Source organism: Larimichthys crocea, chromosome XVI, assembly GCF_000972845.2.
Source record: "Larimichthys crocea isolate SSNF chromosome XVI, L_crocea_2.0, whole genome shotgun sequence".
NCBI classification, from domain to species: domain Eukaryota; kingdom Metazoa; phylum Chordata; class Actinopteri; family Sciaenidae; genus Larimichthys; species Larimichthys crocea.
The window spans coordinates 5,416,888-5,438,428 of NC_040026.1; the positions used below are offsets into that span (position 1 = coordinate 5,416,888).

General features: G+C 44.2%; 5 protein-coding genes across 15 annotated transcripts in view; 3 read left to right on the forward strand and 2 right to left on the reverse strand.

Moving 5' to 3' along the window:
• Nucleotides 1-1,389, forward strand: part of itgb4 (integrin, beta 4) — a 26,764-nt gene extending 25,375 nt beyond the window's left edge. For all 5 annotated transcript variants that reach the window (XM_019263502.2, XM_027289263.1, XM_019263503.2 and 2 more), the window contains one exon: nt 60-1,389. In XM_019263502.2, coding sequence (XP_019119047.2) covers nt 60-190 — 131 coding nt within the window. In that variant the 3' untranslated portion in view covers nt 191-1,389. The remainder of the gene's footprint in view (nt 1-59) is intronic.
• Nucleotides 651-6,854, reverse strand: zgc:194990 (butyrophilin-like protein 9). Its single transcript, XM_010738387.3, has 10 exons — nt 6,730-6,854; nt 5,044-5,137; nt 4,841-4,939; nt 4,638-4,745; nt 4,202-4,360; nt 3,903-4,043; nt 3,597-3,648; nt 3,296-3,322; nt 2,882-2,908; nt 651-2,787 (listed from the first exon to the last, which is right to left on the reverse strand). Exons 2-10 carry the CDS (start codon nt 5,104-5,106, stop codon nt 2,228-2,230), a joined length of 1,236 nt encoding a protein of 411 aa, XP_010736689.1. The 5' UTR covers nt 5,107-5,137; nt 6,730-6,854; the 3' UTR covers nt 651-2,227.
• A 31-nt stretch (nt 6,855-6,885) lies between these two features.
• On the forward strand, nt 6,886-11,765 carry si:ch211-250n8.1 (uncharacterized). Of its 6 annotated transcripts, none has more exons than XM_027289268.1 (17): nt 6,886-6,999; nt 7,636-7,801; nt 8,138-8,245; nt 8,455-8,530; nt 8,681-8,837; nt 8,959-9,004; nt 9,126-9,184; nt 9,346-9,381; nt 9,556-9,608; nt 9,692-9,824; nt 10,240-10,454; nt 10,549-10,594; nt 10,697-10,762; nt 10,856-10,915; nt 10,993-11,078; nt 11,253-11,347; nt 11,424-11,765. In XM_027289268.1, exons 2-17 carry the CDS (start codon nt 7,765-7,767, stop codon nt 11,456-11,458), a joined length of 1,308 nt encoding a protein of 435 aa, XP_027145069.1. In that variant the 5' UTR covers nt 6,886-6,999; nt 7,636-7,764; the 3' UTR covers nt 11,459-11,765. The 6 variants fall into 6 exon arrangements, with proteins under 6 accessions (XP_027145069.1, XP_027145066.1, XP_027145071.1 ...); XM_027289265.1 differs by having other exon boundaries at nt 6,904-7,013; XM_027289270.1 differs by having other exon boundaries at nt 6,917-7,013; nt 7,642-7,801.
• Nucleotides 11,766-11,906: 141 nt separating this feature from the next.
• LOC104924904 (histone H3.3) lies at nt 11,907-13,616 on the reverse strand. Its single transcript, XM_019263509.2, has 4 exons — nt 13,490-13,616; nt 12,601-12,738; nt 12,343-12,496; nt 11,907-12,257 (listed from the first exon to the last, which is right to left on the reverse strand). Exons 2-4 carry the CDS (start codon nt 12,726-12,728, stop codon nt 12,129-12,131), a joined length of 411 nt encoding a protein of 136 aa, XP_019119054.1. The 5' UTR covers nt 12,729-12,738; nt 13,490-13,616; the 3' UTR covers nt 11,907-12,128.
• A 121-nt stretch (nt 13,617-13,737) lies between these two features.
• unk (unk zinc finger) lies at nt 13,738-21,444 on the forward strand. Of its 2 annotated transcripts, XM_010738384.3 has the most exons (15): nt 13,738-14,172; nt 14,688-14,897; nt 16,300-16,476; nt 16,581-16,711; nt 16,896-17,031; nt 17,122-17,239; nt 17,321-17,405; nt 17,513-17,820; nt 17,922-17,987; nt 18,100-18,283; nt 18,373-18,474; nt 18,560-18,745; nt 18,832-19,013; nt 19,144-19,404; nt 19,497-21,444. In XM_010738384.3, the coding sequence occupies exons 1-15, from the start codon at nt 14,024-14,026 to the stop codon at nt 19,650-19,652; spliced, it is 2,451 nt and encodes an 816-aa protein (XP_010736686.2). In that variant the 5' UTR covers nt 13,738-14,023; the 3' UTR covers nt 19,653-21,444. The 2 variants fall into 2 exon arrangements, with proteins under 2 accessions (XP_010736686.2, XP_019119034.1); XM_019263489.2 differs by lacking the exon at nt 19,497-21,444 and having other exon boundaries at nt 18,832-19,017; nt 19,144-19,372.
• Nucleotides 21,445-21,541: the final 97 nt, after the last annotated feature.

The following is a 21,541-nucleotide window of genomic DNA, read 5'->3' on the forward strand; positions in this document are numbered from 1 at the left end:
GACTCCTAAAAACACGGATCAAATAGATTCACACATTAATATAAGCTGCTCTGTTTCAGATGGGATGATGATGACCACGCAGCACACAGAGAGCAGCGGCATGGTGACCCGTCAAATCACCAAGGAAGTGGTTCAGAGGAGCGTCATCGGCGGAACCACTGTCACAAAGAAGATGTTTTATGAATCTTAAGACCATATTTAAATACAACCAAAGGTCCAACATGATGAGGAATCATATCTGAGATTCTCTTTTAAAAAGAGTCGGCTTCAGAGTACTTTTATACGTGTGTGTGTGTGTGTGTGTGTGTGTGTGTGTGTGTGTGTGTGTGGGAGACTGTGCGACCAAAAAACATTTCATGTCATAAATAGACGAAGAGGAGGTCACCCTGCCATGACTGTTACACACTTCCTTTCCCTCTCACTGTTCACTCCTGGTTATACAGCTTCTTTCCACTGAGGGAATCGTGTAGTGTTAGACTCCACTCCCTCTGTCGGTCCAGATCTGGTAAGACACACTGGGGCTTAAATCAGGCCAGCACGGGCCAGTAATCTGCAGTTCAGTAATCCAAAGTGACCTTTTCCACCTCCCAACCTCCACCTGTCTGAAAGAGATAGTTTGAGTGTGTGTGTGTGTGTGTGTGTGTGTGTGTGTGTGTGTGTGTGTGTGTGTGTGTGTGTGTGAGACTATTTCATCTTAAACCCACCAAATTTCATCTCTCCTTCTGTCTTTTTGCATAATTTTCCCCCATGTGGCCTTTTTTTGAGTGAGTATAAAGGTGGTGTATTTGGGACTTTTGTTCATAGGTTTGTATTATATTAAAGTGTGATAAAGTTTTTTTTCTAAGCATATTTAATACTTTTTAAGATTTTTACTTAAAGCAGACTGACATTAAATTTAATGCCAAGTATAGAGGTATTTCCACAGACACAGTGGTGCTTGTGTTGCTCATTTCTATGCGTATTTCCTACTGACAAGCACGGGGCATGATTCTACAGTACAGACAAATGATGAAAAATTCTGAAATGTTTTATACAGATATGTTGTATACACTGCTTCAAGTTGTCATGTTTCCTTACTCTGCAAGGCCATAGCATTTTGAGTAATTAATATTCAAACCAGGAGATTTCCTTATTTTAGATAAGTGGTATGTAAAGACGGAAAGATTGTATTTGCTTCAATGCAAGTCCTACTGTATTCTGGCTCCTCATGTTGTTGCTTTAATAAAACATACTTTGAGAGGATCTTTTTATCAGATGGATGAACTTTTCACCAAAAACACACTTTACTTCATTCATGTACTTCTGAGCATATCGTTTGATGTAACACTTGCTTTTTTGCATCGTCTTTTTTTTTCAGTTCTATTGCACTTAATAAAGGTTTGAAATAAATAAATCTGTGTTCGATTTCTGTGTGAGCACTGAAGACCAGATGGAGTGTGTACAGTTCATTTATTGATGTTTGGGAGGGGAAAAAAAGCATCCATATTTCAATATTGCACACTGACAAAAACACAGCTGCAAAAACAAGCTCATGCCTGACAAATGTTTGCAGGAAGCTCGAGACAAAGAAGCAAACAGACAACAGAGAATTAACTCTTCACATGCGTCAACCCAGTCTGTGATTATCTGCCTGTGCATGTGAGCGAGCTCTCATCAGCTGCACCGAAGCTCCAGAAGCTGGTTGCACATCCCGCCGTCATGCTTTTAGAACATTTGTGAAGTGTGTTCTTGTTTTTTCATCATCAAGTAATAAAAAAAAATGTTAATTCAAATAAAAAACATTTCCAAATATTCCAGTTAGGTTGTTTTTAATGTTTCGACTTCAAACGAAAGAATACGGTTCTTCGCAGGCTTTTTCTTGGATTTCTAAACTCTATGAAAACTGTATTTGACAAGTGCGTATTTGAGTGCGAATAAAACATTTTCATTCAGCTAAAAACAAGGCTGCTTTTGAGGTTTGGACTCGACAGCTTTAAAATATTTATCTGTACAATACAAACAATCAAACGCTGTATGTCTCCATGAAGGCAGAGTAACACAAAGTGTAATGCAGAATGATGGTGTTCCTGACCTCACAAGGCAAAACCCGCACATAGAGTCCAACTTTTAGTCCAGAAACAGCACACAAGATTCAAACTCACTAAATAACGGACCAGAATAAAAGCACAGACTCTGTGGTTTGCTTGAGGATCAGGACTGTGCAGTGTTTGATGGTGTGTTAAGCAGTTTAGTTCCAGAGGCAGGGCCCGGGGCAGAGGCACGGCTGTCTGATATCTGCAGGCCTTATAACCAGGTCTTTGACCACCTCCACAGTCCCAAACACTGGGTACAGTTCCTCTGTGAACTTCTCGTTGTAGGTGTACAGGTGGGAGCGCTTCTCCACGTCGTAGAAAGACAGCTGGCCATGCTCAAAGTCCAGGTACACCCCGACTTTCCTGGGCACCACGCTCTGTGACAACGGGGTGGTGGGCACCGTCAGGGCCTTCAGATCTGCGCCCCTCTCCAGACGGAGGGTCAGGTAGCCTGTATCTGTGGTGAGTGAGCGGAAGCCCTGCCTCACCGCGGATGCCTTGACCACACCGAGCCGCCAGTCCCGCTCGCCCACCTCCACCTCCCAGTAGTGGCGTCCGCCGGCGTAGCCCTCCTGGCCCACGGCGCACCACCAGCCGTCGAAGCGTCGCTGACACCGCGGGACCTCCCGACGCTCCACGCCGCAACGCATGCGCTTTTCATCACTGGAGATGAGCAGGTCAGGGTTGGCTGAGTCGGAGTCCAGAGTCACTTCCTCTGTGGAGATACACAACAGGAAGGACAGATCAGATATCTGATGACAGACTATAATGCAGAGCAGAGACGACTTGACTGTATATGTTGTTCATACCTGCAGCATCGCAAATCCAATTCCACACTGTAAAGACAAAGAAGAGAAATAAATATTATTATTTAAGCCAAAGGGACGCGGGCCAAACAAATAAAAATCAAAATAGACGTCAAATACATTTTTCCAAAAAATGATTTCTGTCATTTTAGGTACGTTTATGTATCTTAAAGTGTTCATTTTTTTCCTAGCTACGCCTAGAATCAGGGATTGGTGGAGTCTGCTGCTGTGCTCCTGCTTCACATCCATATTGTACTGTGAGTCATATCTCCATTAAAGTTTATAGATTTAGAAATTTTGGTTTTATAGGTTTCTGCCTGATAAAAGGATGTTTTTCCTTGAACACCGTCAAAAAAGCCCTTGTTCATGATGGGAATTGTTGAGTCATGAGTTTTAGTCATCAGGATTTCTACTCACCGCTGTGGGGGATGTAGCGGGCAGCGTCTGAAAGAAGAAAGTGATTACTGTGATTAGGAGAAGCCAATCAAGAGTTTCATTCATCAAATCCCTCCAACATGCTCCACCTGCTTTCATGCTCTGTCCTTTGATCACGTATTGATCCTGATCAGGTCTAATGGAAACGACTCACCCTCGCCAAACAGGTTGATTAAGTTGACTGTGCTGCTGCACACTCTTATAATCAAGGGCAATTCACACATTGTGGATGGTTATATGTTAACACTTTCCCAAGTTAACGAGAGATACTTCATTCACTCACCAGTCTTCTGAATCCTCTGCTTTCTCACCAGCCACTGCTTTGTCACATCCTCCTAAACACACACACACAAACATCAGGGCAGACGTTAAAGACAAAGCATGCAACAGCAGTGAAGATGAAGAGATTACTGACTGGGTGTCATAATTGCTTCACCCTGTTTACACCATTGAACTGCAAATTTCTAATAATTTCTATTCTTTTTAGTGAAATTAAATTAGCATATTGCTCATCCTATTACTGACGATGGATGAATGATGAATATTCAAGACAATCTAATCAAAGAAGTGCTGTGACAGATGTACAGACCTTGACGGGGCTGTCTGCGTTCAGCACGGCCAGAAAGACGAGCTCCATGGCGGGGAGCAGGTTGGGCAGACGACCCTTCTTCCACTGGAACTCCAGGTCGTCGAGCATCATGAGCACAGGCTCGCCGGGCCAGACGGTGGGCTGCAAATGAATGAGTTCGAAACAATGAGTGTGACTGGTGTGAAGGCGTTAACTTGTGATTGGGTTTGGCTTAATGATCTTTATCAGTTGCGATGAGGTAGCCGGGTCAGACGTTAATCACAGACCATCATCATCAACATCCACCATGTTGTAGTCACCTGAGGTCTGCTTTTAATCTCCCTCGTCCAGTCCATGATGACTCTTTTGTGGGGGCCCATGTCCAACTCCCCCCCTGCCTCCAGCATGCACAGGAGGTGTCCCTTCCAGTCCTTCTTCTCTGGTTTCTCGTACTGGTAGTCAGACGGGATGATCCTCGGCTGAACAACGAGCACATTAAAGTAGAGTTGAAACACAAAATGACAGAAAGGTGCTGCAACCAATCAAATGTGGTTTACTTTGTTTTATATCATATTAAACTGAATATTTGTGGGTTGGGGGCTGTTGGTCGGACAGACATTTGACATATGAAACTTCATTTTTCACTATTTTATAACCAAACAAGCTGCATCAATAATGTAAATAATCAAACGTTGCAACAAAAGCACGACATCTAAACAGAAGGTCACGTTATTGATGACTTCTGACCGGACGTACCTGTACTCGCTTCTCCAACACAGCAGCCCATTCCACAATGAAATCCCGACACACACTTGGCGGCCAGATGTCTTCGCTGGTCCAGATGTGGCCAAGGACGCTTGACCTCTGGAGTAAAAAATATGAATGATATAGATATGGATATAGCATAGATGCATGTTTGTTTGTGACAGACAGAAACTAAAGGATAGAGCAGAGCTTACCTGACATATTTTGTTGAGTTCTCGGGCCAGTTCCATAATAAATAACTGACTCTCCACCAGCGGCTCCTTCTTCTCAAGTTTCACTCGCTTACGAGACTCCTGGAACACAGAGACCCAAGATAAAACGACATTTTGGAGCGAGGTGTACGCACTTGCAGCAGAACATTGCACCATCAGAGGAGAAGAGAGCCGTATAGCCATACCTTTAGTCGGATCTTGAGCTTTTTGGCCGGCTCGATAAGGAACTGCAGGCAGTCCTTCATCATGCTGGCAGCCGGAGAGAGTGAGGCAGATGCCCTGTGGTACAATAAAAAAAAGCTTTAGCACACTGGCACTCACTCTGTCAAGAGCTGGAGCTGAAGTGCAGCTGACTGGGCTCCCGTCGCCCACACAAATCGATGAGAGAGCAGAAATCCGTAATTTATGAGAGGTGGCAAAAGGTACGTATGTGTGTAAAGAGAGGGAGAGAGTGAGAGTGAGAGGGAGGTAAGCACTGCAGAACTTTTTATCACAGCTCTGCACTGAGAATCCACAGAGAGCTCATTATTAGGCACTGTGAGCTTTCATTAGATGAAGAGGAGGAGGAGGAGAGAGAAGAGGACCCCCACACACATTGGTGGACTGAAAAAAAAAAAAAACAGCCCACCCACTCAACACACCCACACACAGCCCTCAAAGTGAGTTGCAAAGAGAAAAACAGGCAAAAAAAAAAATATTGCACAGTAAAAGGATTTCCTGATGCGTGTGGGTCGATGAACCTTGATCATGGCCGTAAAATTGGAAATTTATTCCCAAGGAGATCTGAGACAGCAGTGCGGAGAGCTCTTTTGAAACACTGCGGAGGCTGCGGGGGGAGATCGTTGGAGCAGTTTGTTGTTGATTCAGCAGTCCGCCCCTGCATGCCAGTTTGATGCGCTGGGGGGATTTGCTGTTCTTTCTGTGAAGTATAAGGGCGGGCAGCCCAGCCAGAGGATGCCGGTATTGACTTTTCAAGGACTGAGGAGCGTAAGAAACAAGGTGTTTGGAGGAAACACATGAAACTGAAGGAGTAACAGTCAGGACTGACAGTTTACTTGTGAGTGAGCTGTTAAATAAGCTAAAGTGGAGCTGATTATTGTGTATATATTTTTACATTAACCCTGTCACATGTTTCAAAACATGTCCATGGTCCATGTCAACTTGAGCCCATGACACGTGTTGTAAATGAAGAGGATGTGCACTGAGCCTGTTAAGTCATTAAGTAGAGCAGCTCTGCTCAGTGTGAAATGCACTTCAGGGCAAATAAAGAGGGGAAAAAATACAATTTCAAGACCTGTCTATCAAACTCTGGAGAGAAGTGTTTACATGCCCCCTCCTGGTATCATAGAAGGTTTTATTTTTGGCAGTGGAGGCGGTGGGTGTAGGTGGCAGAGGAGCTGTGGAGAAGAGCTGGAAGATTAGAGGAAATCCAGGATTATCACCGGGTGCCACTGCTGCACAAACCCAGGTAGTGACTTCTATTTTTGGGACTGACAGAACCAACCTCTGCCTGTCAGCATCAAAACACACACACACACACTATCATAGACCGAGCACAAGAACCAGCACGTTATGGAAGATAACCTGTTTTGTAATAATTGAAAGAACGCAAAAAAAATATATATATATGTGCAGTTTTGTTGTTGTTGTTATTTTATATAAAATGTATCATTTGTGTTTTAATGCTAATGAATATGAACAAAAGAAATGCCCTGGTGCGCGCGAGCTTTTCTTAAAATGGACAACAAGCACAACAATCAGGCTGACTAATTATTTTATTTAATTACGCCCTAGACAACGACACAGTTCCAATCATTTTTTTTCTCTATTCAAAATGACATTTTGTGACAAATCAAATTAAAGTCTCTCACCTTCTTACGGGAGAATTTTGCTTTAGGCGGGTGTAACTTCGCGCGGCTCCTCCGTGGTGTTTTCCTCCAAACTCGGGCTCGGTTACTTCTTCCTCTCCGCCGCCATCCTCGTGAGCCGCTCCGCTTCATCCACTCTCCAACTGCGGCACGAGACACGGAGCGCTCGCTCTAATCTGCCAACCGCCTCCGCTCGGCTGAAGTTCTGACGGAGCGCCGCTGGAGGTCGCCATAGTTACACTGACGACAGGCTGCTGCGGAGCAAGTCCCACAGTGTGTGTTTGTTTGTACGTTTCTGTCGGTGTGAGTGCAGTAAACACGTTACAAACACACGGTAAACACGTTACAAACACACGGTAAACGGCCGTTAGACTGCCGGTACTCAATACGTCTCGTGCTCATGTTGTCTTGTGCAAATGGCGGTTATGCTAGTATGATTAGCTACAAGAAGCTAAGTGAGCTAAAACTGTCAACTTAGGTGTAAGAGCTAACGTACTGTCGTCATTGCACTAGCGGTTGGCTCTAAATATTTAGTGTTGGTATGGTATACACAATATGAAGATATACATGGGTTATTTAAATCATAAAATAAGCTCCGTGTTAGGTAATTTAGCTGCTAGTAAGCGAGGCTACACTCATTACAGCCTGCTTGAGTCCTTGAAGGCAGCACGGCTGTGTGGAAACAGGACAGCAGATGTCACTGCAGTCAGTAAACGCATCATATCTTTATGTGTTTATTTCAAGATACACACAGCGTCTTTACGCTTCTATATCTCTGATAGTTGTTTGATAATTTTAGCTTTACGATCTATTTAAGATCTATCTAACGACAGTTAAGCCAGCTGTCTGCATGTCTGTCTGTCTGTCTGTCTGTCTGCCTGCCTGCCTGCCTGTCTGTCTGTCTGTCAGTGACAGGTACGGGGGAACGGGACGGAAGGTGTCTCGGTATGTCAGGCAGCCTACACGGAAGTGTGATGATTCCATCGCGTGTCGCTGCGCGTAAATGACAGGAGGCTGATCACAGCTGTGCCCCTCAACATGGCACCCAAAGACCCTCTGCTGGGCACTCTCAAAGGTAAGGATCCGTGAATACGTCACGCAAACGTGCTTTTATCAGGCTCATAATTTCAGCTTCAGGGACAGGTGATCGCTTCGCACAGCTCGCGCGCGTCTTGTGGCTCGCCACAACAAATAACTGTCACGATCATTTCAAGCATTGTTATTATTAGTAATAATAATAATAAACTATATCACTGTTGTTTTCAGATCGTGTATCTCCTGCACTGCTTCTCCTGTATTAGTGATAAACGTGATGAATGAAGCGGCGATGATCACGCACGTTGAATGGGAAACGTGTAGATTTGGGTCCACTGTCAATTGCATGTTTTTTTTTCCCACCTCCACCTCTCAGTGTGTGTCCTGAACCTGCAGTCAGATGGAGAGATGGTGACAGACACCAACCCTCACCTCGCTTCTTGCTGTGAGCTTCTTGAGCTGGTTCTCAGGAAGGGTCTCCAACGTCAGTATCCCCATAAATATACGCACATATTTTTCATCAAATCAAATGTTCCTTACCAATAAATGACTATATTGCAAGCTTGTATACCTGGCATCAGCACATGCATATTTTTGATACAGTTTATGCTTTAAATTGATGTAGTTGTTGGAAACACAGAATATGATGATGAATCATCTGAATGAACTGAGTGTGTGTTTGCTCTCCTGCAGAGCCAGTTATCAGTCTGGTCCACAGAGACTACTGGCAGTGTTTTGAACAGCTCACCCATCAAGATCCCTGTGGCAGGTAACAACATCCAGCTTATATAAACTGACAGGAAGTCAACACTGCTCTCAACATTGTTATAACTGTAGTCTGTCATATACATTACTGTAATACTACATGTCAAACCTTGTTAATGCTGCCGTCTCTGCTGATGTGTGTGTATGTGTGTAGGCTGTCTGCTCTGTCCTTGGCGGTGGAACAGACCAGAGTTTGCAGGAAGCTGCTCTCAGCTCAGGGCCGAGGCCGCTACCTGCTAAGACTGGCACTCAGCCGCAAGGCTCTGCCACAGTTCATCACACACCTGCTGCACACACCCAGAGTGCTAGAGGTCAGATACAAGCAGATAGAGCTTCTATGTGTGTCTGCGGGCAAAGTGTAAATATTTGCTGGAGTTGGTTGAAATTGCAAACTAAAACAACGTCTGTTCACACTGTTTCTCTCCCCTTCAGTGGTACAGTCCGACAACGTCAATCCTCAGGAATGAGGAATTTGTGGGTGAGGCTTTGTTTTTACTTGATCTGATTGTTTCTGATAAATGCTGAGCAAAGCTGAGGAAATAGTTGTCATCACTGCCGTTCACTGTTCAACATCAGCAACAGTGTTCTCCTTCTTCCAGAGCCTTTCATGTCGCTGCTGCTGGTCCTCTCTCACATGGAGTTTAAACTCAACATGGAGGTCAGAGCAGCTACTTTACTCATATTGAATCTATTTTCAAGCTAAACGTGATTCCCCTCCAAAATATAACCATGCCAACTATCACTTGGCGAAAGTAGCTGTTCTTCTGAACACTTTGAAATCACTCCACCCTAATAACCACCTCTGGTCTCTTCACACAGAATTGCAGTTTTCTGGATGAGAGCTGGCTCCTACCGGTAAAAAAAACAATGATTATAGTTATAGTTATTATAGCAACTCACTGATTCACAATATCATTATGGTTTTAGTGACCATGGGAGCTTTAAGATCCCTGCAAAGGCAAAAAACAATCTTCCACACAGGACGCTCTGTTAAAAAACGCTCTGTTAATTGTTGGTATGTGTTTCCAGGTATGCGAGACATATGAGGTGGTGCCCTGTCGGGAGGTGGGGATGGCTTTGAGGTGTGTGTCTTAACCTATATAGTATTCTTTGCATCAGGTGTATGGACTCAGATCAGTCAAACCTGCTCCCTCTTATCTTTCAGGTATCTCAGTGGGCGCGTCTTCGTCCTCAACCTGAAGCCTGGCAGTCAGGCTTACGTCGACAAGTTCATCTGTCCCGGTGATATTATTGATGAGATCAACGGGACGTCTCTGAGGAATTCCAAGAATGGACAGGTATCCTCGAACATGCAGTGTTCTATATAAAAGTAATAACCAGTGGTATTCATTGCTTGATCAGACCTCTGAACCATGTTAGGTTTGCCAGAAAAGGTGTGGGTGTGGGTGTGTTGCTTTGTTTACATGGTAATAGATTTTTATTAAATGAATTACTTAATAATACTATATTAAATGAATTAAATACAAGCCTAAACACAGTCCAGCCTCTCTGTAAGTGCTATGTTGTGTGTGCAGTGTACACACACAATGATGTGTTTAGGGACAGATATTCTCTGTGTTGTTGGTTGTATTTACCCTGTGGGACAGTGGCGGCTCACACCTTTGACAAACACCAACACCCGCCACTCTCAACACTGTGTCCACATTTGCTGCTGACTGAACAAGCCTTAGAGGTTTTCATCTATTTTCCAAGGCCCGTGTGGTTCTGTCTCGGCTAAGGGGGTGCCCCCTGTCCATCAGCGTCCTGCGATGGAGGGCTCAGGATGGAACAGTGTATCGACCACTTATCAAACTTCTCAGGGCCCTGAGGGTGGAGAACCCCACCCTGCAGCTCGGTCCAGCTCCCTCCCAGCAGACCGCAACCAAGGACCAGACCAGCTCTCAGTCACAGTGTCTCAAGGAGGGAAGGCAAGTTATTACACAACTGCTTAAGGAACATTTAAGCAACGTTTTGCTGAATTTGCTCTTGACATTAAGACACAGACTCGCCTCTTGTCAACAGGATTGTGTATATAGTGCAGTTCTTGGGAAAAACAAACATTGGAATGGTAATTCAGCACTTTTGCGTTATAATTTGATTATGTTCAATCTCTGTGTATACATGCTGATCTCACATAACTGATGTGATATCTGGGCTTATTCTGTCTTAGCTTGGGGACAAGGAGGTGCTGCAGCAGGCCATCCCACAAGTATTGCAGAAAAACCTGCCAAGCAAGGTAATAAAACCACTACCCATTCTCAGGGCATGTTAACATCGAAACACTAACTCATTAGTAACATAAACTCAATCAGTGTGCTTTGTATTGTAGGAGGTGCTTTTAGATATGAAGGAAACACATTTGACGTGCACAGACAGGAGCAGTAAACTGGTACGTAGACACATCATGTCATGTCTTTGTTATTGCTTGACAAAGGTCAGTAGCACATTGTCTTTGTGGTTCCCCAGGAGCTGTTTGAGCATCACTATCCAGAGATTTCATGTGTCGGGAGATACGGGCAACCAGACTACACCATATTTGCATTCTGTGTGGCGTAAGTAATAACATAAGGATATTTGTATTTGCTATCCCCGGTAATGCAGGCCTGCTATACTTTAGGTCACTCCCCCCATCAACACATGGTGATGCAATACACAGGCCATTGCAGCTGTGCTGTCATTGGCTGGACCCAGATGTCATCTAAGCATCTGATTGGCTCTATTCACAGAGACTCCCCAGAAACCCCTCACTCGACTGGCTTCTGCTGTGTGGCGCTCAGAGCCAGCACCATCAAGGAGTGTGAGGAGATAGTCTGTCGCATTGGTGAGGCCCAGCGCTTATTTGCATATGAGTCATCATGCGTCAAGATGTTGACCTTATGTTGTTTTTCTACTTACAGCTACCGGTTTCAAGCATACCGAGTGGTTTGTATGACAGTTATGGCCACAATATTTCATGTGTTTGTAAATAAATGTAAAGTGTCTAATCGTACACTGCATTACTGTCTACATTTCAATCAACTACAGAACACACAAGGCTTTCTACTCATAAAGACCTTTAATAGAAAGACATGTGACAACATTTTCATAAATAGTATTAAATGTAGCTGCCGAGATTTTATGTTGAAAAACATGTAAAAAGCAGTCCAGAGATACGGGAGGATCAGTCGTGCTCGCTGCCACCGAGCGCAGGGGCTCTGCTTTAACAGACAACACCCTGATGCTGCAGTGAGACCTGTTGAGCACGACATGCTGGCATTTTGTGATAGATGGGTGAAGAAAACCTGGACCCTGCGGAAGATGTGAAGATTTCATGTGAAGACAACTTCATCCCCAGAAGGAGCCCGATACCCACAAACAACTTTGAGGAGGGTGGCGTACGATGGATGTAACGTAGTAATGACCCATGATGGAATAGGTAGAGACTCCTACCACACAACACTTCCAGCTACCCTACGGGCTTGTGGAATGATTGATGAATTGTCCCAGTCTATTACAATACAAAATCCAAAAAGAAAACTTATAAAAAGAAATAAAAATGTCCACAAAAATGGTTAAGTATGATAAATAGGATCATTTGTCATGACATTGCTGCCACTAGCCACTTAGGCCCTCTCTCCCCTTATCCTGCGGGCCAGCTGGATGTCTTTGGGCATGATGGTGACACGTTTGGCGTGGATGGCGCACAGGTTGGTGTCCTCAAACAGACCCACCAGGTAAGCCTCACTGGCTTCCTATAATAGAAATGAACACATCAGGATCACAGAAATGACTTCGCGCACCAATACTAAACCATGTTTAACCGCATATTTCATTTACCTGGAGAGCTCCGATGGCAGCACTCTGGAAACGCAGATCAGTCTTGAAATCCTGGGCAATTTCTCTCACCAGGCGCTGGAAGGGCAGCTTGCGGATGAGCAGCTCGGTGGACTTCTGGTAACGACGGATCTCCCTCAGAGCCACAGTTCCAGGCCTAGACAACACCAAACACGAGCATTGCAGTTTAAAAATTGAACATGTCACGATTTAAAATTTCTATTAAAGCTCTATTTCTAGTTTAACAAGTGCTACACACACCTGTAACGATGGGGCTTCTTCACACCGCCCGTGGACGGGGCGCTCTTCCTGGCTGCCTTGGTAGCGAGCTGCTTCCTTGGCGCCTTTCCTCCAGTGGATTTACGGGCAGTCTGCTTGGTACGGGCCATGTCGTACTTGCTAAACACATAAATACAGAAATAAGTGTAAAGAAACACGTAGTATTTCCGGCATGTTATCAAAAGCAAATAAACAAACCGAGGTTCCGCACTAGCTGTCAAGCTAAGATTAGCCTAGCCTATAATGTAACACAGCTCCCCTCCCCCCAGGTTGTAAGCGCTGGGAGGCGGCGGCTGGTTTGTCCCGTTGAATAAGTCACTATCGAAACGACTAAACGCTATTTAAGTGTTTGTTCCGTTTTGGAATGGCGCCATAATCGTTCATATCAAGCCGATGACAAATTCTGAGGTAAAATAAAAAAATAAAGAACCGGGTGCCGTCAAAACAGTCGAGGCACGTACCAGCTCGACGGGTTTTCAGTCTCTGCTTTTCGACTTCGCCATTTTCACAGCTTCTCTTCACCCCCAGGCGACATTCAGGCTCACTTCAAACAACATTAGCTCACGTATAATTAGCTTAGCTTAACGCTCACCTTAGTATAAAATAGCCAACATCAACCTCGACGGTTAGTTCTAGATAACACCGGGCTTAACCGCCGTGGCTAGTTTCCGTTTGGTGACCGAGTGTTGACGTTAAACTAGAAACGTCAACGGTTACGGTTCCATTGTTCTATTTTTAGCTAACGTTAGCGAGCCGACATGTTAGCTTCTTTGCCAAAACAACGCCTGGGAATAAAAACGCGACTCCTAAACACATATCACAGATATGACATTTAAGTACATTATATAAACAGAGAGACAAAAATGTTTACCTTTAGGAAGTCGGTTGATCAGAAAAAATAAAATCACCGCAGCTGACAGGACGTCAGAAACCAACCGAGGAGATCCGAAAACGATGTGTGCCGGGAGGAGAGACGAGGCCGAGTATAAGTACTTTGCCGTGACGTCATCCTCATAAACACTACACCCTCATTGGTTCATCTTCCAAAGTGGACGTACGGCACAGCCAATAGATAAGCAGCAAAAAAAAAAACACACATACTTGAACTATGTCGCCTTTTTCTCATTTTCCCGTTTCATTATTTTTTTTCTATGTAGCCCTGCGACGCATTTCAACAATAAATGATTAATGTTATATGTGTTTAATAAGACAATCGTTGAGTTAAGTTATAATTGAACTTCATGTCCCATAGTTCCGTGCTGTCTGTAGTCGCCCACTGCTACTACTTCCTCCTGCCTTGCGCAAGCTCACATCGTTGTAGAATGCGGATTTCGAAGCTAATGAGAAGAGCTAGCCAGTCAAGCTAAAAACAAGCTTCTCGTTGTTGGGCTTCAAACGGAGCTAAATGTCTAAAACACACTCACAGCCCCCGTCATCTTCGGCGGCCACGACTACCGGGGGACCCTCCTCGTCCTCTTCGTCCTCGCCCGCGGGGGGCTCGACATCTCCCGCAACCGTGTTGAACGTGCAGCCCGAGAAACCTCAACATTACACGTACGTAGCTAGTTAGCTGGATTAGCTAGCCAAGTGTACACAACCTCACGTGTGGTTACGCGTCCCAGCTACATTTTGCGTGAAAGAGTGAGTGAGAAATAAAGTTTGCGTGCTTTAGCGTGACTCAAACAAGACTGTGCGGCGACAAAGTGCTTTATTAACCGGAGCAGGTCTCGAGAAAGAGGCCTAACGTTACTCACATGAACGTTAGGCGTTTTTTGCAAGCTTTGTGGCACAGAGTGGTTAAACTCCTGTATGTGTGAATGTGTCTAAATGCTACATAAGCGTTATATAGTTCAGTAGCGTTATAAATGATCATTTTGAGGGGAAGGTTTCATGACAGCAGCAGAGAGCTGTCTGTGTAAGGGGTAAAACATATAGGGGGGCCCTAGAACTGACTTCTATTGACTGTACTGTAAATACATATGAATCATGCTTGTGTAAATGACTGTGACAGTGGCACTGTCCACATATGTCACCCACCCTCTCTCTTGTCGCTTCCCTCTCTCTCCCAGATATCTGAAGGAATTCCGAACCGAGCAGTGCCCCCTGTTCGTACAGCACAAATGCACACAACACAGGCCTTTCTCTTGTTTCCACTGGCACTTCCTGAACCAGCGGCGCCGCAGGCCCATCCGCAGACGGGACGGGACCTTCAATTACAGCCCAGATGTTTACTGCACCAAATACGACGAGGGGACGGGCACCTGTCCTGATGGAGATGAGTGAGTGAAGGTTTCAGCGTCGTACAGTGCAGAATGTGTTGCGTTCATCAACACTGTGCCCCTCTCTTGGTGATAAACCTGCATACTTCATGTTAGAAATCAGGCCTATAAAGGGGAAGTGTTGTTGTTTTTGCAGTGTCTTGCATAACTTAGTCACACTGTATTTGGGGAGTTGATGGTGACATGTCTGTGTATTTTGTGTACAAGGGGAACTTGCGGTGAAAACAATTACTCGAAGACAGAAGTGTTCTCTCGCTCTCTAACTGTTTACATCTTGTTGGTGTCCAAAGCATCGCCCAAGCCTCGCCTCATTGCTTTTTACATTCAAATCCTGAATTGCTCAAGTGAATGTGTAGAACGTTGCATGGCAAAGGGCCTTTTTTAGTCGAGTGAAAGTCTGTAAAGTAGTGATGGAGCATACACCCTGTCCTCCATTGTAAGTCAAGTTGAACACTCTGATAGAATAGTGTCTGATGTCTAATCTTTTCCAGTGAGCATTAGCACCTGAACATAGTCTCTTTTAGACTGAAATGGGTCTTTCTAACACTCTCTCGGTGCCAGTCAAAAACAAAGGGAATGTAAATGTTAGGCAGGAAGTTTGAGGGCTCTTTGATGAATGCTAATGAACCACTCGGTGAACATTTCAAAAGATTCCACTTCCAATTGTTGTTTCAAGTGTTAGAAAGAAACAAGCGATTACACAAAAGTTTTAACTTCAGTTCTAAATATTTCTTTCAGACAGCATGTGGAAAAATACCTAGAAGGGTTTAATATTTATTTGTATGTAGTTTGGGCAAGAACCATTTTGTTGTATGTATAAACTATTCTGTGACTTGTCTGCTGTAGACCTCTTAAACCAGTGTTTTGTGAAGGTTCTTTTGTACCTGAGAGAGAAGATTGTTGCTCTGCAGTTTGGTAGAAGAAAGTGTTGTGCTGTGAACTCCAGACATTTATATATAAGATCTTTATTGAAGTCATAGTTGCAGCTGCCTTTAATATTAAAAATCAAGTGTGTTTTACTGTTACCGACCTGTAAAACATTGTAGTATACAGTAGATCTGAAATGATTACTGGAATAATCGATTAGTCGGTTGGGAGAAAACATTTTGAAAACTTGTTTATTGTTTGAGTCGCATTTCGAGCAAAACTCCAGCTTCAAGAAGGAGTTTTCTTTTGTTAAATCATTGTAAATAGATTTATTTATTTTTGATTGTTACATTGTTAGGATTCTGATATTTAGGCATAAAATATACTGTCAATCCAGAAAATAATCTGCAGATCAATCGATAATTTAAATCCTAAATTTAAATTTCCCTCCTTCTGTACAGTATTCAAGTATTGTACTTAATACCTTTGTTTGTGTGTGTGTGTGTGTGTGTGTGTGTGTGTGTGTGTGTTCCAGATGTCCATTTCTACATCGGACAGCAGGTGATACAGAGCGCAGATATCACCTCCGCTACTATAAGACAGGATCATGTATCCATGAAACAGACGCAAAAGGCCACTGCAGCAAAAACGGCTCCCACTGTGCCTTCGCACACGGCTCACATGACCTGCGCAGCCCTGTTTATGATATCAGGTGCCCGAAGAACTTAATTATAACCTTTATTCGATCGCCTTTTGGCTTTATACCAGTCTCTGTATGTGTGCCTGCGCTGACTTTATACTGTGTTTTTTTTCCAGAGAAGTGCAAGTAATGGAGTCTCAGGGAGGCTCGGGGGCCACAGACGGAGGTGGAGGAGATGGACAGTCAGGACAGGCAGCAAGTACAGCGCTTATAGAGAAGATCCTGAGTGAGGAACCACGCTGGCAAGGTAAAATCTGCATTACAGCACATCAGCTTGTATCCAGACTGAAAACAGCCCACTTGTAAATGAACTCAAGGGGCTGCGTTGATGGGTCAAATATGATCCAGAACAGTCTCCTTTGAGTCACAATAAAAGTTGAGCCAGGTTCCAAATGCCTCATTGTCTCTTCTTGTGTGTTTTAACTCTTTAGATAACAACTACGTGCTGTCCCACTACAAGACAGAGCTCTGTAAGAAACCCCCTCGTCTGTGCCGTCAAGGGTACGCTTGTCCGTACTACCACAACAGCAAAGACAGGAGGCGCAGTCCGCACAAGCACAAATACAGGTGCTCCATCACACTGAAAAAGGACAAACATTTGAAGTTCATGTGTTGTTTGTGGATGTGTCTAACAAAGTTTTCGCTCCGCCGTCACAGGGCGCTGCCGTGTCCGGCTGTTAAGCAGAGCGAGGAATGGGGGGATCCCAGTAAATGTGAGGGAGCAGAGGGATGTCAGTACTGCCACACAAGAACAGAGCAACAGTTCCACCCTGAGGTTTGTCTGAGACCTTACAGAATCGTGATTAGAAATCACAGGAGACAAATATCAATATATTGATTTGTTTCTCTGTCATAGATTTATAAATCCACTAAGTGTAATGACATGCAGCAGTGTGGCAGCTGTCCTAGAGGTCCCTTCTGTGCCTTTGCTCATGTTGAAAGTAAGTCCCCACGATACAGTTCTTCTAAATAACCATCCGATGATTCATTTTGCAGCTTAACATTATTTTTCTGTTTTTTTTTTTTTGTTTTTTTTTTTTTTTCCCAGAGCCCTTTGTTCCAGAGGAACCTTCATTCCCCACACCGAGCTCCCCTCCACCCCCGAGACCTCCAGACCCTCTTCCTGCCCAGGAAGTTTCATCAAGTCCCAGCAGGCACAATATGGCGCCTGGGCCTAGTTCTAGTTCTCTTTCAGACCCCTTCTCCCCATCTGCGGGGTCATGCATAGCGGAGCAGGGCCTGCTGGGAAGCGTTCTGTCCCTGTGTGAGGACGTGAGTGTAGGAGCAGAGCCTCTGTCTCCCTGGGCGGGAGAAGGAGGATACTGCCGAGCACCCGGATTTGAAAGGGAGGATCAGGTGAGGAGGACGGATCACAGTCATTATGAGAGAGTGTTAAATCTCTTTAATAGTGTCATAGCACCCTTCATGTTCATCTTTTATTGTGTGTGTGTTCGCAGGCTAAACAAAGGAGTTTTGCTCTTGAGCAGCGCAACAGAGAATTAGCAACAACACAAAGTAAACAGGTACAATCACAACCTAAAACTCTGCATACTTTGAGCTGATCCACATGTTTGATAATAATAATCTTGCTGCAAGGACAAGAATAAAGTAACACCGCATTCTTGTTTCCCTCAGGACTTGTTAGTGTTTCTGCCCGTGGGGAGCCCTCTGAGTCTGTCCTCCAGCATCCCCTCCAGCCTGGCCGCCACGCCACCCAGCCCTGCACCGCTCGGACACCCTGGATCCAGCATCTCCTCAGGCATGAACGCTAACGCCCTGCCCTTTTACCCCACCAGTGAGACCGTAGAGTCAGTGGTCGGTGAGTGAACATGCACAAATATTTAAAACAGCTGGCGAGCGTAAAAAATCTAAGATAACTAAATGTGATAAATTGTTTTGGTGTTGCAGAGTCTGCCCTGGACGATCTCGACCTGAATGATTTTGGTGTGTCGGCGTTGGAGAGAAGCTTGGAGAGCAGCTCTGCTCTGCCCAGCGTAGGAGTTATGTTAGGTATGTCAAAGATTTACAGTTTAAACATGAACATCATTTAGCAGTATGCATGTGCATATAAACATATTTGTCTTTTCTTTTACAGGAGGTAGCCAGTTTCAGAGTTCAGCCCCAGTCAACATCCCAGGATCCTTTAGCAGCTCTGCTCCTTTTAGCTCTCCTTCACCATCTCCACCAATCAGACCACACGCGTCACCATTCTTTTCTTCTCACCTGTCACAACCCGGCCAATCAGAGAGCACTTTTTTGGGCCCATCTCATAGTTCTTTAGGTTTGTAGAGTTTGATTCAGAACATTAGGTGGTGTAGTGTTTTATCTTTCATCGTATGGTGTTCATATTTCTTCTTCCCTTCGTAGGTCTGAATGGTATGAGCACTAATATCTGGGAGCATTTTCCATCAGGCCAGGGTTCCCCTGGTACACCCCCCACCCTTCTGCCCTCTGGCCCCTGTGCAGAGACCTCCAGGCTCAAACAGGAGCTGGAGGAAGCCCACAGGGCACTGAAGCAGTGGGGTCACAGCTGGAGACACACAGCTCAGGTAGGTAGGTAGTAGGGCATTTGTGCATGCAACACTGTGAAATGGCTGTTTGAGTTAGTACAGCGATCTCAGTATTTATGCCTGTTGCAGTGAATTACAGTTTTTCGAATGGACATTCTGCCTTTTGTAGTCGTGGGCCGCGCTGAAAGCAGATGCAGAGGAGTCCCGTGCACATGCGGCACGTTCAGCCATGGAGGCGGAGAGAGCCAGGCAGGCTGAGGAGGAGGCGCAGAGACAGGCTTCCCTCCTGCAGGAGGCGCTGGAGAGCTTAAGGAGCGGAGACAATCCCCATCTAGCGCTGCACCAACTCCAGCTACTACACCGACTGCCCTTAGAGTCAGTGCTCAGCTTGCAGGCTCAGCTCTGTAGCTGCTTACATGCTGTGGAACAGGTAATAGCACAGACACATAAAGACCTGCATGATAAACATAAAGTTATATGGCCTTATATTTAAAGTCTAAATATTTCCCTCTGTTTTCGAAGGTGGTGTACAGGAAACAGAGACAGTGCTGTGTGACGTGTGGAGAGCAGGGCTCAGTGTCCTTGCCTTGCGGCCACGGACTACAGTGTGAGAGCTGCTCCACCTCCACAGAGTGCCCGCTCTGCCCCGAACAGAACCTCGAGCAGCAGCTCTCTTGACCTCACAGACCCACTTGGACCATCACAGATGCCGGACCAGTCAGTCCTGATTCCACACGATGCCAGCCTTTCGGTCTCAGCCGCCATCCAAAATTATGTCGAGGTCATTTTATAACGTGGTAACAACACAAGCACTGATCTGGTTTTTGTATTTTTTAAGATGACGTTTACTGATGGCCGACCAGTTTGTTTAGCACAGGTTACTAAGTGAAAGATATTGATGATTGATCATTTTTCCAGTGTTACCCATGGAACACCAGAACATTTTACTAGTTATTGCTCTTGACCAGCAACACTGTTCTCTGCCCATTTATGATTTGTGGAAATAAGACCTGCTGTTGTCTCTTGTAACAACACTATGAAACATTCACATAGTTCTAAATCATATTTTGAGGTTTTAAATATGAGCTCACCCTAATGAAAACACATTTCCAGAGTGTTATCCATCCATCTGGATAGGACATCTTGTGATAGTCCAGTAAGGAGCCTTTTCTACTAACTCTATATGATATATAGAATAAAGTATACCTGTACTCATGGATGAGATGTACTGTATATGTTGTTACCACACGGAAGTGAATGTAAAACAACAATTGTCTTCAGGATACAGGATCCGGCGCTGCTGCAAAAACGCAGTTTTTCAATTTATTTGAGTGGGGGTTGTCTGTTTTGGCTGCGGCAGTGTGGGGCAAAGGGGTGTCTGCCAAAAAACGCAGCAAACTGCAGCAGAGAAGTTGAGTCAGATCAACTTTAGGAAAGAAGGCTTTGTTTATATCATGTACCCAGCTTCAAAATCTGAGTCTGACTCGCAGTTTATGCTGTTAAACAGTGACGCGAAGAAGTTTAGTTTGGTTGGTGCACAATGGTATAAGAGAGAGGGGAGAGAGAAAGTGAGCACTGGTCAAAAGACAAAGTCAGTGAATGAGAGCGAGCGAGCACCAGCATCGCATCCCCCCAACGGCGCACAAACCTGCGGGAATATGCTGGAGCACTTGATCCTGTCCCAGTGCAACCAAGTGATACTTGATGGCCTGGGGGCATCCCTCTGGTTCACTCTGCTGTGTGTTTACATCCAATTCAGGGTACCACGAGTAACTGTGTTATGATTTGTGGAAAGATTGTAAGAGCAAATGTAGGCTTAAATATCCCAAAACTTTCTAGATGGATGGATGACACAGCAGGTTAGCTTCTCTTTCTTTGAAGGTTTTGAGCTGTCTGAAGTAAATCAACAGGTCTGACTGAAAACACTTAATGGGCATGTTTAGTTTCATATGGTATAATATTGCTATAGCCAAAAGGGGGCCGCGATAACAGTCCGATGGTAGCGCTTGATTATATTGATTTTTCTTGTTCAACTTTGATTTTTTTTTTTTGTTTGTTTGTTTATTAGCAAAAGAAATTTAAAATTATCAATAACTGTTGAATAATAACAGAAAATATTTAAAAATATGTAGTAATATTTGTTTAAATTTACAACAGATGGCCTCTGTTAAAGCACTCAGGTTCTCTCGAAATTCTTCTACGTAAACTGGAAGAGGAAAGCATGTTAACACAATCAAGGCAAATGTACTCAGTCAACTTGTGTAGTCTTTAAAATTACATTTTTAATTTTTACTTTAACGCTTTTCATGTTAACTCAAACATGCACATTTCTTTGTTAAAACCGGCCCATGTTTAAAATCAATGTGTGACAGATTTCTCTGCCAAAATTTTTACATTTGTAGTAATCTTTGACATTTCAGTGTGTCAAATGTAGTCGTATATATATATATATGTATATATATGTATGTATATATATATATGTGTGTATATATATATGTATATATATATGTATGTGTATGTATATATATGTGTATATATATGTATATATATATGTATGTATATATATA